General features: G+C 45.3%; 1 protein-coding gene across 1 annotated transcript; it reads left to right on the top strand.

The window, feature by feature from the left end:
• Positions 1-819: 819 nt before the first annotated feature.
• LOC8043097 (transcription initiation factor TFIID subunit 11) lies at positions 820-15,964 on the top strand. Its single transcript, XM_029994875.3, has 4 exons — positions 820-1,049; positions 5,633-5,915; positions 11,876-12,145; positions 15,742-15,964. The coding sequence occupies exons 2-4, from the start codon at positions 5,638-5,640 to the stop codon at positions 15,743-15,745; spliced, it is 552 nt and encodes a 183-aa protein (XP_029850735.1). The 5' UTR covers positions 820-1,049; positions 5,633-5,637; the 3' UTR covers positions 15,746-15,964.
• Positions 15,965-17,005: the final 1,041 nt, after the last annotated feature.

Genomic DNA, 17,005 nt, shown 5'->3' on the forward strand with positions numbered 1-17,005 from the left:
CGTGGGTGACATTTCGTGCTTGATTAAAGTTGTTCGACGAAGCAGATTATTGAAACCCGGCGTGAACGGTAGCCTCATTTGTGAGGACCCGGCAAAAGTTCTACGAAAGCGCAGCACCGGGGGAAAGCAGCGCAGCTCGCATCAAAAGCAGACTCCGTACCTTCGTCTGCTTTCGATGCTTCTTTGGATGCGACTTTCGATACGTGCTGTGCTGCTTTTCTCCCGGTGCTGCGATTTCGTGAAACTTTTACCAGGTCCTCAAAAGCCGGACTACTGTTCACGCCGGGTTTCAAAAACATGTTTCGTCAAATAATTTTAATCAAGCACGCAATATCACCCACGCTATTTTGACCGCAGCCTGCCAACCCACCTGCCAAAACGCTATCTGCCATGGATGGATGATAGCGGCTGCAGCAGCTTACATTGGCTAGAGGTGATATAACTCTACCTAAAGATGGCCGCCAGTGACCGCATTCGCGGAGCGGGCAAACGCGATCCAGCAATTGTCATAGAGATCAGTGCATAAAACCCATAAACCATCTAAATTGGGTGGCGGCTTGCGTCACCTAGCGCTCTCTCACCCTCTTTCGTGCCACCCCTTTTCGCAAGGTCTGGTTGTGTTAACCTTGGTTTTATCACCGTGGTTTTAATCTAACCTCGTTTTAAAGTTGATTTAATTAAATTTTAACCTTAATTTTTTTAAATGTAATTTATCAGTTGAAATAAATATTAACAAAAAAGACACTGACTGGGTAACGCAAAATGGCCGCTCGCTAAAAGAAATTCAACATTGTTCACCATTATCTCTCTATTCATTCATATACATAATGATAAATGGCGTCGCGATATCAAATTTTACAATTCGCAATGCTAGACAAGGCAGAGCCTGATAGTGTGAAAGATTCAAATGGAGCATGGTGCATTGTTTCCTCGTATTGTGTCCTCCGCTAACAGTTTGCTTGCACGCATTTCTTTCTTCGCTTACACACCGTCGTAGTCTACTTTATTGGTATTTCTGACCGAAGCATCCGGACATTCGGACATTCGAGGTATGTGTTGGATTTTGATTGCAGTCGTACCCAGCTGACTCCATCCACAGAGGAAGCTTGTCTTTAGTGGAGATCGTCCACGAAATGCCGGGAAATCAGTGCCGAATCCTGTCGAGTTGGCTTGATAATGGAATCTGCGGATGAAGTCGCGACTGACGGATGCAGATGGGAGCGTTTTCAGAAGCTACGCTTGCCTAAGACCGGCAACAAGCCAACACGTTTATGAACATGAATGTACCGATGAAGTCTGACCGCTAAATATTATTACTTCCGCGAGTAGAAACCCTTCTCGCTGGTTAAATCGCATTGACGTAGTTTTCTAAATTTACAAAATTGTTCTGTTGGAGCACACGTAGTCTCGAAAGAATGAGAACGGCAGGGCACGTCTTTCCGATGCCTGGCCACCCGCAAGCACGCGCTGCCTTCCGCCGTGCTTTGGCCGCACGTGCACGCGTGGCCAAAGCACGGCGGAAGGCACGCGCGGCCAAAACGCGTGCGCGTGCTCGCGAGACGCTGAAGCGTTGTCGAAGCGGAAAGGGAGCTCGCTCTGTCGGCGCGACAACCGAAGGACCTGCTTGCCGTTCTCGTTGTGTCAGTGACTTTGCGGAGAGCAAGTCGTCTGCTTTTTGCGCAGAAGTTGCGGTGACATCAGTACGACGCCGAGCTCTTATTGGCTGATTGCAAAAAAAAAAAAAAAATGGTGGGTAGACCTTGAAGCGTCTAGCCTTGAGATCTATCCACTATTTTTTTCAGTCGGCCAATAACAGCTAGGCGTCGTTCTGACGTCACCGCAACTCCTGTCCTAGAAGCAGACGACTTGCTCTCCGCAATGAGATGCTTCGGTGGCGCTCTCTTAAAGGGGCCCTGCAATCATATTTAGGCGTCTACCTTTTTTGTGGTTTCCAGGTCCCTTGGGGTTCGGGCAAGCCAGCGGGCACGGAGAGAGTAACTAAATATCAGTGCGTCATATTTTAACCGGACGATGCGGAAACCTCCTCCACCGACGAGGGCGACCCGCGTTGGCGAAAGCGCGTGATATCTGACGTCTTTGGTCCTGGGCTTACTGGTCAGAACCGCTAAAATCTTTTTTTTTAGTCGAGATACAAAATATAAGTGTCGCGAACCGTTTCAGTTATGTATGAAAGTAGTTATTGTTCCGTATATGAGATCAGAAAAGAAACAAATGCAGTTTATAAAGTACGGAAACAAGAAATGACCCGTCGACATACCCACCACCAAGCGGCGGAAAAAACGGCGCATACTAGAAAGGGCTAGTGCGACGAGGCGCCAACGAACGGCGTGCGTAGAAAGGTCCCGGATGTACGCGGCGGCGCTGCGGTCGAGGATCCGACCGGTTCCGAGCGTTCCGAAGGCTTTCGGTGCCGGCTTTGCTGGCGATTTTGCCATTTGGCGGTATGGCAGCGCGAAGTGGCTCCCGTTCTGAACTGATATTTACCCCGCGTTTGCTGTCGTTTGTGGCCAATGAAGTGTTATGCCGAATTAGTCTTTAATCGTGCAGCAAATGCAATCCGAGCCGCCCTGACCGCCCGCTTCATACAGCCTATCCAACACGTGCTTTAGTGGCGCCCTCTCGAGCCGTCGACTCGGAGTGCGGCAGCCGTGAACGCTCGATGAGCTCACTATCCCCCTCTAGTTCACGGCCGCTCAAGCCGGGACCTACTACGTCATGGAGGAGGTTATTTTTTGCTTGTTTTTGTAATTCTAATTTGCCTATAACTTTTAAACTAAAGCGAAATTTGAGAAAAGAAAAGTTTCATTAAGTTTCTACGTTCAGTGCGCTCAGGATCGGTGCAAATTAAAAATCAGTCGAAAAGTTGTTGCAGGGCCCCTTTAATATAATGCCCGTCCGTGACGTCGCCATCAGAACTACAGTTGCTAACTGCTAGTTTTATAACGTGTCAAAAATATGGGCTTGCAATCATCGCATTCTTAAGCCAGCAGCATTAAAGTTGGAAGTTTGACATTACTGTTGTTTCTGTCGAGAACAGCAGAATTCACCTTACTCTAGGTGTCACGGTGAGTCTTTGGCCAGTCGTAAAAAACTGACCCCGGCGACGCTTATTGTTGTGCATGTTGCCAATAGTTGCATTGCCAGGTTTTCATGTCGGGGAGGGGACTCTACAACGCAGTGTAGGAGAGGAGGATTGAGCCTCGTTTGCCCTTGATATGGCAATACCTGGGATCAAGTAACCCTGAGAAATTTGGAAGAAAAAGCAGCAAAGAAACCCGTTTTTCCCTTTTTTTTTTTTTCGCTTTTCTGATGCCACAAAACGGGCAGTTGTCAGCTCTTCCAATCTAAGACCACTTTACGCATGGTTTCGCCATGTGCTTGACATAATTTTGGCAGTGTTATAAGCAAATATTTCTCACAGATAGTGCAGATATTTGATTTCTCGAACACTGGAAATCATTAAGCATATCTTATTATGTGCTGCATAGTCAGGGCAAGCATAGCTTCTGCGGTATTGCTGTCGGATATACTTGTGCGAGTGCGTGAGAACCAGACGCAAGACGAAGCCACATGCTCTTGCAGCAGTGCGGGACTGCAAGACATTCTGGCCAGCTCAGATGCCAAACTGGTGGTACTTTACGGAGCTTCTCCAATGGCTGATAAGCTGTCATCCTCTGAATTCAATTCTGAGATATGTGAAAAGTCTGAATCAGAAGAGCTGGCAGTAGTGGCAGTAGTGGCAATATTGTCAGATCGCTAGACACGCGAAGTAACCTTATGCATTTCATATGCATGGAGCGTTTAATTTCGGAACTATAAATTACCCCAGCAATGCAAAACATGGTGCAAATATAACATTTATAGTTCCCCAAAGGCATATTAAAAGCAGCACTTCCCAGAGTGTGCGTCGTTTCGTGTTTAGGTGGGAACTTTCACACGTGTTCGCTGCCGTACATCTACAATAACAACTGTCGAAGGCTGTTTATTTTTTTATTTTTAGTTAAGAAATACTGCAGATTGTTTTTCATCACCCAACCTGGAGAGGATTACATCAAGTTTCAAACATTTTATAAGAATAATTATGATCTTGTTCACTTTACAGAAACATAGAAATAATGCTGGTCTACAAAAGCAGCAGCCTGCTTGTGCATAGGGCCACACAACCCAGCAAAATACATATAATTATAGCAATAAAAAATACAACGAATATAATGTGGCTGTCAAAAAACCAACAGCAATACAAGACAGTGTTCATATTTGGCAAAACAGAAGTAGAACGACAATCAATGAACACAACAAATAGAAGTCATTATGAGGCAAATATGCAGCAAGCACAAAAAGGAAATCCAACAAATGCAAGACAGTAACATTTGCGATCAAAATGTAGCAGTGTTAAAAAAGTAGATAGTGGCACCAATTTTTTGCTCTCTTTTTGTACTTTTATTGAATTTACTCTTATTAAGAGCTTAGCAAGCTCATTAACTAAGGCTGGAATATAGTAATTTCTACATCTTTTTCCATACTGTGTGCAAATTCTGGGGATTTTGAACCTCCCTGTATGCCTTAAAGGGCCCTGAAAAGAAAATAGTTTTTTTTTTAAACAGTCTGATTGGGATTCGCGTGTCAAAAAATAAATGCTAGGCAAAAAAAAAAAAAAAAAAAACCTCTCTAAAAAAATGTTTTTTTTTTTTTTTTTTTCGCATAAAATTTATTTTTTGACATGTGTGTCCCGACCATACTGTTTAAAAAAAAAAATTTGTTTGCTTTTCAGGGGTTCTTTAAGTCTCTATGCTTGTCAAGTGGAATCTTGAACATAAAATCTTAGTAATAATTTATAAACAAAACATATCTGAACATTTTTTAAAAATAAAATATGGAGCTTCTTTGCTTTATTTTCCACCTCTAATGTACTGTATGATATTCTGTATGCAATGTTTTTCACCAAGCGTTTTAAAATGCAGTCTATTGATTTCGTCTTATATTGAGAAGAATGCTCATATAAAGTACTTGCATAATAGATTCAGCTAAAGACCTAACACTTTTAGTCTTACCTTTGAACTGCACAACCTTTTTATGCTGTATAAACATGCTGAAACAGTCAATGCTTGAAGCATGCACACAGTCAGAGGACAGTAAGTTGCATTCCTCGATCGTTTGCGTAAAAAAAAAGTATTTAAAGGTGTCATTTTGAGGCGCATGCGGTCTGACATTGTTTGAGTGGTTCAGTCCTGCTGAGCGCTAGGGAGGTGTCAAAACAAACAGGTCTTTGTCTAAGCCAGATTTATTATCGCAGATTTTATAGAAGAAATTTAACCTTGCAGCCTTCCATCTAGCCTCGGGCAGTTCGAGAGCACATTTACGTATTGTGTTGATTAGCAAAAAGAATCATCTAAAATCTGAAAAAACGTAAATCATACACTTGGTTGTTGGATCCCCTAAACATTTTTTTAATATCTTTATCAATACTGCATGATTGACACATGCCCTAGAACTTGGCCGAATTAAACTTCTATATGCTGGGAGTTTCATCAACCTGTCACGTGGCCCCGATTTCCTTCTTAAAAAGCGCAACTTTATGTAAGCCTTAGAAGGAGTCTGCTCCCCGCGTCAGGTGGCATGGAGGGCGGAAAAGAGGAGGGGGCGGCCCCTGCGGACGACCAGGACAACACGTCCCAGGACGAGGTAAAGGCCCCGGACTCCCCGGACAACGAGATCAGCCTGCAGATGCTGGAGGAGTCTGTGACCCAGACGCCCGGCACCAGCTTCACAGCACGCGAGGCTGCCGGCTCCGACAGCCAGCCGGCGGTCGCCAAGACGCGGGAGCAGCTGGAGGAAGAAGAGCGCGAGAAGATGCAGGTCCTCGTCTCCAACTTCTCGGAAGCGCAGCTCAACAGGTCGGGGACCTTGCATTCGTGTTCTTTATTTTACTCTGTAGAGTTGGGTCACCGCAGAAGGTTGTAGGGCCATACCTGCAGGTTGGTGAGGGGTTGACCGCCACTCAACCAATTGAATCGTAACCATCGTCAATTGTGGCCGCTCTGCACGATGCAAGGAAATGGTGGCGTGCACCAAAACATCCGAGGAATGAAATGTCGATACTTCAAGCGCGACTTATTTGGTAGCTCTGATGGTGGCTGTAGAGGTTGGAGGAGTGCCACACGTTTCACCGCTTTTACCATGTTAGGATCTGCAAAAAATGCATTGGCGTGATCAGAGGTGTCGTCTGATGCCTGTCTACTGGCAATGTGGTGATGAGGGCCCTCCCAGTGCGGGCAGTTTGTGGAAGATAGCATGATATTCGAGACTAAAATGGACTTTACCATTAGGGTCCCCAACTCTTCAATGAAGGAGGTCGGGACGAGGGGTGAGGGGGTGCAGCACAAGGGAGGCGTGCAGCTTGAGGGAGGAGAAGGGAGACACAAAGGGGGTTATAGAAACAATGACGACGACAAAAGGCGCTGCCCTGTGCAGCTCCAGTGACACCAGTGTCGCTCCTATTTCCGGCTTGCCATGACTTGTGTACTAAAATGGCTAAAGTTTCTTGCAGCCAACGCTAGCCACCGCAGCATTGCTTTCTTGCGATTCTTGCTAACTTTGTGTTTTGCAGCATAATGCGTTTTGTTGGGCGTGCGTTGGATCACATATAAAATTGCTAACTGGACGGTCAGAACCTAATCCGGGACATATAGCTGTCCCGACAGGGAGGATGTGAGAATCGGGACACTTTATGAAAAGTAGGGACAGTCCTGCGAAATCCAGGACGGCTGGTAACTTTGCCATTGCTGCTTCTATTGTCATGAGTCTAGTATCTTTGCATAGTTTCATCATTACCGTGGTAGCTAAGTCAGCCATACATTAGTGGGTGCTGTTACATAGCACCATCTAACGAAAGTAAATTTATCTAGAAGTAACCCTGTCAGGAAAACCCGGGCAGGAATAATCTAGTGGTGGTGCACACTCCCAATAGTGTGTCTTTTCTGTCCTTGGTAACCTTCAACCCAGTACAGTACTTGACCAAGTGAAACTGTGACCCTTAATTCTATTTACAAAACTATGTCCTCTTGACAATGCACTAGTGATTGCTGTTCCTCTGTTGAGTGTGCTTCAAATGAGGGGCAAGATGGCATCCTCCCCAGGGTGACCAGCGTCCCGGGGATGGTACAGCCAGTTGCTATCATAGCAGGCTTTCTGGTGGGACTTTATTGAATAAGAAACTCGCTCTAACATGATCCGGAAAGATTAGTGCCTGCAAGTTACAAGCCAAAAGGTGTAATTTAGTGGTGGATTCCACCTCAGCTTTCAAGGCACAGCTTCATTCCTATGAAAAATTAGAATGCCCTTGACATTTTTCACGGTGCACGCCAAATAAGACAACCGAGTGGGTCAGTCAGTAGATCAACGAAAATGGCAAACTTCCACCAGGCGAACTGGTGGAAGTTTACCATTTTGTTAAAAAACCTGAGACTGGGTGTGAACAAACTTGCAACAGCCGAAAGTAGAAGAGACAGGGAAAGAAGTCAGTCAAACGACATCTCAAACTCAGCTGATATGTTTATTCAGTAAACCTCTTATATATGCTTTAAAGGGATGCTGAACCGAATTCTGGATTCCCCAAAACAAGCGGCAAAAGCGTGCAACGGGATGCTACAAACTCCAAAACATCACTCACACAGTGATATCTTGAACGGATGACCGTATTTTTCAAAAAAGGAGGCGCATTTTGCAGAAATGTTGACGTCATGTTTTTCTGAGAAGGAGAGGGAATGGCCTCATGTCTTCTCCGCCTCGCCGCCTTGGGGGAGCGAAGCGAAGAGAGGAGGAAACAAGGTATTTCGACGTCACTCGCCTCGTCGGCCTGGTTCAATCTCGACCTCTTTTTTAAAAAATACGGCCGTCCATTTGAGATATCGCCTTACTAATAGTGTTGTAGGGATTGTTGCGTCCCGCCTACATCTCCTGCAGTGTTTTTTTCTTAATCCAAATTTCGGTTCACCATCCCTTTAAAACTAAAATCGTCCCCAACAAAAAGACAAAAAAAAATTTTTTTTACAAGCTTTGCAGTTACACTTACACACTTATGTACACACTTATGACACGCCATGACCTTGCACGGTCACTCAACCTTCAAACTGAACTCACACTTCTGAGAACCTTGAACCAGCCCGGAACGACTTTGCTGGCCAAGCCCACCGAACTGACAAGAAAATCTCAAAGAGAACAAAAGCCTGTTACCCTCCACACTATTTTTTACCTTTACACTGAAACTTAGCTTTCCACAAAATTCTTGCTCTGCTACACTAGACAGAAAAACAAAAAAAAAAACATGCACATATACGCAAGGCGAGAACCAAAAAAAACTTTGAAACGCCGGAACGCCTTGGGGTTGTCTGCAAGGGTTTAATTATGTGGGGCAAACTTCCAGGTGTTTGAATGATAGACTAACTGAGCACAGGAAAAACAGTAAAGTCAAAGCGGCCAATTCTTAAATGGCAACAGATATACAAGAATGTAGTGACTGCATGGCACAGTGGTCGAAGACAAAAGTGGTGCGCAAGGAGGTCATTGATGTCAAACGAGTTGTAAGAGAAACAAAACAATAAGTCAATAGGCAACTGTATAAGTTAGACATCCATGTACCTTGCTGACAGTACCAAGGTGCTCCTGCGTTTATAATTCTTTTGGTTCTTGCCTTGTGTGTATGTGCATGTTTTGTTTTTTTGTCTAATGTAGCAGTGCAACAATTTTGTGGAAAATTAGGTTTCAGTGTGAAAGTGACAAATAGGGTGGAGGGTAACATTCAATAGGCTTGGCTAGGAAGGTCGCTCTGGGGTGGTTGGTGGTTCTCAGAAGTGTAAGCTCTCTTCGAAGGTAGAGTGACCGCAAGGTCATGGCGTGTCCTAAGTGTGTACTATCGGGGAAAAATGAAATGCGAACAGAGGAGCGCGTGGCTCGCGGTACAGGCTGCGCCGCCTGGAAGTGAGCCTAGGAGCGAGGGTGCGTGGCCTACTCCGACGTGTTCACGCCCCTCCCTCTGCGCTCTCCTAGCTTCAGCAGTGCGCCTCTTCGTGCGCTGAAAGCTATCACCGCTATCTTTGCTGGCTCAGCGCGCGCGGTGCAAAGAAGCTCGCCGCACTCGCCGAGCAGGCAAAGATAGCGGTGACAGCTTTCAGCGCGCTGAGAGGCGCACTACCGAAGCTGGGGGAGCGCCAATCGAGGGGCGTGAACACATCGAAGTAGGCCACGCACCCTCGCCCCTAGGTTCACTTCCAGGCGGCGCAACCTGTACCGCGAGCCACGCGCTTCTCTGTTCGCATTTCATTTTTCCCCGATAGTACATTAATAAGTGCAAAATTCGAAAAAAAACTGATTATTTTTTTTTTTGTGTTAGTTGGTGACAATTTTGGTTTTGAAGCATGTATAAGAGGTTTACCGAAAAGCGTATTAGCTGAGAGGGGGATCGGTGGCCGAGTGGGCTAACGCGTCTCAGCTCGGAGAACGGAGCGAACCTCTTAGGTTCGATCCCCACCCCCTGCCTGTTTCAATCTGGATGAGTTTAGTACCTTCATGCGTTTGTGTAATCATTACTGCCTGGTGCATGTTAAAGACCCCAGGTTAGAGGTTGTACTGCACTGGCTAAATTTCTCATCTACAGGTAAGAGACAAGTCACCTGTTGAGGCATATTGGCATCAGGACTGTCTAAACATACAAGCGGCACATTTTTTTGTATTAGCTGAGTTTGAGACGTTGTCTGGCTGACTTCTTTCCCTGTTTCTTTTAATTTTGATTGTTTCAAGTTTTTTCACACTCAAGCTCAGGTGTTTCAACAAAATGGTAAGGTCAGTAGATGTTTTATTAGTAGGCACATCATGGCTTCTTGATCAGAGCCCTATATAGAGAGAGTAATTGGGAAGTATAGGAGGCAAATGAGGAGGCACCATTGGTCGAAAGCGGGCTAGGCGTGTTCCTGGGTGTCTTCACAAATTTTAATGTGGCCAGCCAGAAGCCGTGCATAATACACTGGTGGTGGTTGTGAGAAACAAAATAAGTGCAGCGGAGTAACTCTTGGTGACTGAAAATATGGTCCACGTGATTTTTTCAATCACGGTCGTGCAAAATAAAAATCTAGCAGAACGATCGACGTAATCCATACGCCAGGTGTCGAGAACCGGGAACCTGTTGTCCGAGCAAAACAGGGTTTGAATCGCACATTCAATTCTTCCATCTTTTTGCATGATCATAATCGAAACATCACACGCACCATATTTTTAACCATAAAAAGTTACTACATTTAACTGTTACGCACTTATTAAAGCTGTTTCTCGCTATACTTCGTTTCAGCTTTGGTCCAGACGCAGCCGATGCTACAAGCGCGAGCATGTGGCCCAGAACAGTTATTTCACTGCATGAGCGCGCATGCTTGGCAGGGATACTGAAAGCCCGGAGCTCGCGCTTGTAGCTTTGGCTGCGTCTGGACCGAAGCTGAAACGAAGTACACCACCGTGAGGGGATTTTGTTCGGCTTCTGGTTAGCCAAGAGAGCATGTCAAGCCCTGTTTCTGTCTCTACCCGCTCCTTCCATTGACCAAACTTCCTCTATATACGGCTATGTTCTTGATATGTATCATCTAGTCTTGATGTGGAAGGGTGATTAGAGTAGAGTAATGGCAGAGAGAGAGATGAAATGAGAGAAGCCTGTAGAGTGTATGTATCTCAGCCTAGATGTAAATATGTGTTTCTTGGTAAGGTTTGCACTGCTTGGTTTTGTTAAGAAAAAAGCACAAAAGCAGTCAGAATTATTTTCTTCAAACTCTGTTGTTTCTGTCAAATGAAGCATCCCAAACATTCACAAAGTTTCTTTTTACATTGCCTGGGACAAAGAAGGCTTAACTGTAAACTGAACCATGATAAAAATTTTGCGTCTTAGTTGTAGCTTTTGATTGAGGCAAGCTTTCTCTTTGCTATTAAAAAAAAAAAAATGCAAATGTACCATGCAGTTGCACCTTTATACTAAATTACAGTGTCGGAGCATGTGGAACTGATTTTTTATATTTATTTAAAGCGAGTTCAATCAAACCTTGCCGTAGAACACGCAGTGCTAGACTACATTCCATTTGCCGTCATGTTCTCTGTTTCCTGTCACGCTTGTGGTGCCGTCTGTCAATAGGTGTGCAAACACTCAATCAGAAGCAAAAAAACAGAGGTGCAGGGATTTGCCAACGTGGCCACGAGTTTCTCGAACTAGCTGGAGTATCCTGGGGCCCCGCATCACGGATCGTGGCGAGGCATGTGGTTCCGCCGGCTGGGTGCCTCATCACCCCCCATCTGGCCCGACGCACAAAGGTTTGAGACGTACCGTAGGTTGCTGTTCCCCAAGGCGACGGTGTTACCACGGTGCCTGGAGACTGTCTCTGAACGGTGTGTTTACTGCGTCCCCAAAAGTGATCCCTCGATATCCACCTCACGACGTCGTAAAACTGTTGCACCGTTGCCCACTGGTATCATGGTGGTGGCGCAACGGCGAGGCAGGCGCGACAGACGCCGTTCCACCGCAGGTCACCCTGCAGCCAGACGGTCGACAGAAACCAAAGCGGTGCGAGATGGGACGCCGAGACGATGGTGAACCTCGCGTCCGCTCACCTTTTTCGCCAGCATTTGTACAGGATTGCGGCAGAGTGACGCGCCGGCTTCTGCGACATCATTTGTTGCCTCTTCGGAAGCTCTTTGGATGCTTAGTGAGATAAGACGGCAGACAGACCAGTCAAAGACAGGCACCATAGTGTTTGTGGTCGTGGCGAGGTGTGTGCTTCTGCCCGTGGGGTACCTAGTCACCCATCCCTTGGTCTGTTGGTTGCAGGTATGAGATGTACCGTCGGTCGGCGTTCCCCAAGGCGGCGGTGAAGCGACTGGTGCAGTCCATCACAGGCTGCTCGGTGTCCCAGAACGTGGTGATTGCGGTGTCGGGCATTGCGAAGGTGTTTGTGGGCGAGGTGGTGGAGGAGGCGCTGGACGTGCTTGAGCGGCAGGGCGAGGCAGGACCACTGCAGCCCCGGCACCTGCGCGAGGCCGTCAGGCGCCTCCGCAAGGGCGGCTTCATCCCTAACAAGAGGGCCACCCGCTGCCTCAGGTGATGCCCTCTCTTCCTCTTTCTGTCCCTCTTGCCCTCCCCCCCTTAACGCCTTAACCATTTCTAGTTTTTTGGAAATTTCTGACCCTCAACTGCCTAATTGCAGTCTTTAAAATCAAGATTGTTCCCTTCAAAATATTATCTCTAGCCACAAAGAAAAAAAAAAAAAAATGAGGAGCAATATGCAAAAGAAGTCTGCTGCCATCTCTTGGCAGAGCCACAAAATAAGTGAGCCAGAATGGGTTGTCCAAAACGGTTGAGTACATGAACTGGAAAAAGCGAACCCTCGTGATCCTTGTGACCCTCGTGAGGGTCATGAGTGTAACTTCACGACAGTAGCTTTGTGACATCACTCGTGACATCACGTGGGACGTCATTATAGAAAACATGTGACTATGATGTCACCTGACGTTGCTTTTGTCTAACATTACCAATATTCCCGCTAAATTTAGCGGGAAAATTTTTCCACTAAATTTGACGGAAAAATATTTCTACTGAATTTACCCTCGTGACGTCACATGTGATGTCCGAGGGGAAATGTAGCAGAAAAATTTCTCTGCTAATTTTAGCGGGGAAGGAAGAGGGGCCTACCCCTCCCCCCCTCCTCCTCAGGAGCTGTGCTCTAATTCGGTGTTACAGAAAATTGTAAACATCTTTCATTTTTCAGATCACGGGTTCTCAAATTGGGTTCCTAGCAGTTCCTAAAAGTGTTCTCATTGGTCCCGAGCTTCCAGGTTTCCTCAACCATCCCTGTCCCTTGTTACCTTAGTTAAACATGTTTCTAGTTTCGGCATTACTTTAGTAGATAAGCTTGCACACATTTTCAGATCTGTCAATTATAGCTTAGAATGAGCTATACATGATGGGGAAAACAGCCCATTTGTCCTGTCGTGTTTGTTCCTCTTCGTAGTCCGTGTTTTCTGAGCTGTTTTCTCCATCATGTATAACGTCAACCAACTGGCCCAGTTCGCCACCTTATTACAGCTTAGAATGAGGTGTGATTTTATTTTATTTTCGTGTTGAACACCACTTAGTACTAAGAAGCTTTGTGTTATGTTTTACTGTTTGCAATGTGTTTGGGTGGTTTAATTAGGCTCTGTTGAGTGCCCTTCTCACCGCACACTGGTGCACTGCAGAGAAGCCAGGGCTGTGGAGTAGATAATGCTATTTGGCATATGTCGGTTTGCTGCTGCTCAACGTCATGTTAAACACTCCTCCGCGATGGAATGGTGCACAACTACGCTTTGGATATTTAACAAAAATAAGTATAATAAATGAAAAATATATGTATGGTGCCATTATCTTTCTTGCAGTGAAACTTTAATAAGTAAATCTAAGGTTAGTCAAATGATATACTGTGACATCCTGACAAGTAGTATGCATCATTTGTATTGTTTATTTTTTATTTTTTTTTTCTATTGGAGATTTTGGACGTATTTGCACAAATATAACGCAAGTTTTTTTCAGGAATTACGTGCTCCAAAACGCACCTCGCATTATATTCGGAATCGAGTTCAGTCACGAGGCCCGTGAGTATGGAGAAAGCCATTCCTCCTGCTCAATACAGGAGGTCCGGTGCGAAGAGGAGTGGGGCTGTGGAAGGGGAATTTATTAGCTATCGGGCTACGTGAAGGGCGAATAGAAAACATAAAAAAGCATTTTTATCGCTTTTGTGTTTGTACAAGAGCGCACGCCGCAGAAACTCGGCGAGCGCGCAATGCAGAAATGCGGGCACTGGCCAATTCGAGCCAAGCCAAGCCAGGCCAAGCCAAGCCAACACAAGCCAAGCCAAGACCACCGACTGCGTTCACATAATCCTGCGAGTAAGACTCGAGGAGGTGTTTGTTTATGCAGAGGGACCAGCAGAACAAGTGTGATCGTGTATCGGGTTCAGCAGTATTTTTTCTGCCTACACATTTTTTAGTTTCTGCTCCAGAGTGGTCTGGTGTTTGTGTGTTGGCACTTCTGCTTCGTGCCTTGCTTGGATTGTGGACTGCCGAGGAGCTCACGCGGACGAAAAAGGAACTACCAGAAAAGCGATGCCGTGCTGCTGCTTATCTGCGTAGTCGCCAAGTGGATAGTAAACGGAAGGACCTAAGCAGTCACGATGAGTGCAGTCAAAACATAAACTGATATTTCTTATATTTCCATCGACTTTTCACTTCTGCTATGCCCCCGAGTGCGAGAAATTGCCACGGCCTCGGCTCGCATTATAATAGTAATTATATTTTTTTTCTTTTTGAGGTTATCAAAACCTGCCCTCGCGTTATATTCGTGCAAATACGGTACTTTGAACTTGAATATTGGGAGAGGGTTGATGAATCGCGCCGATTATGTGTGGCCAAGGTGTGCTGCAGGTTTAATTTTTATGTTTAGTTCAGATCACTCAATAGGCCTCCCACTGTTTTTGGATACAATCCATAAAGGTTAAATTAAAGCTAAAGTATATTTGGCAATGTAATGAGAGCTTGGGAGGAACAATAATGAGCTCAGCTGGGTTTTAAGACCCCTACCACTTGGCATAGTTAATGTCATCTCCATCGAATGACATCTGATTGGCCAATCAGGGTGCGCCACTCCTGGTGCAGCGCAGTGCACGTGCATCTCTCATAGTCATAATTGCGAACTGATTTGCCGATCGCATGATATCACTAGATGGAAAGGACATTAACTTTGCCGTGTGGCAGGGATATTTTTTGTCCACATGCTGACTGCATCATCAAAAATCTCTACAGGTAAGATGCAATTGACATGCATTTTTAAACTAAGTTTGCAATTTAAGTAGATGTAAGATGTTGCACAGATGTGGGATAGAGAAGCACTGTGTTCTAATTGGAGAAGCCAACAGATGAATCTTAATATAGTATTTGCAGTGGAATGAGGGAGAATGAAGAGTGTGCTTGTGCTTTAAAAGTATCTTGCTGCTTCAAAATATACTAAAGGCTGCCCTATAAGGTGCTCCATAATGAATCGAACCAATCACGTCACTGAGTATTTGGCCCAGCACTGTCAGATGCTATTGGTACTGGAAGCTTTGCAGTATTTGTTTGAGGTCTATTTGGGCAACATATGCAAATATCCAGACAAACACCCATTTTCAATGGAGAGATAAACTGAGAACCTTAGAGTGGGCGATCTTTCGGGGTGAACTTTGCTTGTGAGTGGTTGTAGGAACGGGAAAGCTAAGAAACCACTATCTGTTAGGGGGAGAGGCCTGCACACGAACCTTGCAGTGGAACGAATGTGAGTGAAATATAGGTTTATGCTTCTAAAGTTCTTTCCGCTGCTGCAAAATTCACTTTTGGTTACTCTTAGAGGTGTTTCAAAATGACCCGGACCAATCACATCACTTTTGCTGTCACATGACCTATTTTTAGAAACCATTTGCCATCAATAAATCTTTAAAAAAAAATTGTGAGCAAAATTGGATTTGTAAATTGTGTCTATGGCACAGCTAAGGGAGACAAAGAAATCTATCAGATGGGCTTCTTATATGCAAATGTCGGTTGTTGCGAAGTCTGTCGTTACAAGCTGTGGATCGGTCAGTGCTCAATAAACCACTTGGCCAAACTTGTATTTTCATTTCTTCTGTCCAGGTGACAGTTGCAGTTGAACTCTGCTGGAACATTTCACTTCTTTGGAATGGCATGGGGACTCCATGGTTTCACCAGATGACAAGCCTCGTTGATTCACGAAGCACTTCACTGCAATTTGTGCTGTCTAAACTACTGCAGAATTAACCAAAAAATGGCTGTCACAAAAAACCTGTGTTTCTTACAAGCAATAACTGAATAAAGTGATGGGGGAGGACAAGAATAATCAGCTCTTGTGCAGCATTGAGGCCATTGTTTGCTGTGTGTGGGCACCAGCAATGCCTGTCGAATGTTGGCATATATTCAGCCTCTTCATACTGAAGCAAACCAAAGATAGAGATTGATGTAAACGAGGCTACAGGCTTGTTTAGAAGTCTAAAGACTATACTCCGTCTTGGCATACCTTGGCAAATGGCAAAAGCTATCAGACTGATGGAGCCAATCGGAGCATTTGTGCGAGGCATTTGAGAATGTATCGTTGGAATGCATCTTCCCCTTTCAGAGCCGTCACACGATTTTCGGTTGGGATGTGAGGGCAGTTGACTTCATTACAACTTTTTGTGTTCCACTATGACGCATCATATGGCTCTTGATAGCCCTAGTCACCCTTAGTAGCACCTCGTCGTAAGCGGTTGCAAGACAGTCAGTGGTGCTCAGAACACAAATGTCTGAAATTGACTTATTGGAGTCGTAACTTTTGCAGTGGTGTGATTGCTGCGCCATTTGTGTCTGTGCTTACCCTGCTACATCTTGTTCTATTTTGCCAAAATATGAGGAATTTTTACCAACATTGCTTCAAAACGTAATTTCACGTCATATGGAAACTATAATGTAGTTCAGGCTTCGGCACACGGTCGAACAACTTAGGTATTGTCGGTGACAGGGCAAGAAGGAATTTGAAGCCCCTCCCACCTCTTTTTACTTTAGCAGAGCGAACGGTGGAGAGAAGGTGGCCTCCTCACCAGCGTCCGCTCTGCCAAAAGTGAGAGAGATGGGTGTGGCTTCCACTTCCTTCTTGACCTGTTACCGACTATAGGCTCATGCGAATTTTCAGAAATTATGAATATCGTTTTGAATAACATTCTAATCGGTTTCATCTGTTTTACAGCGGTATGGGCTATTCCCACTATTGGAAATGATGTCTGTTGTAGACGTAACTGTCGTAGTAGGGTGCCCTTTGTTGATGTTACCAAATCCTTAAAAGAGATTGCCCATTGCCCACGAGATTCAAACCTGGGTCCGCTGTGTACGAAGCGGAGGTGTTACC

This window comes from Ixodes scapularis, unplaced genomic scaffold (assembly GCF_016920785.2).
Source record: "Ixodes scapularis isolate PalLabHiFi unplaced genomic scaffold, ASM1692078v2 PGA_scaffold5__190_contigs__length_132052651, whole genome shotgun sequence".
Classification (NCBI taxonomy): Eukaryota; Metazoa; Arthropoda; class Arachnida; order Ixodida; family Ixodidae; genus Ixodes; species Ixodes scapularis.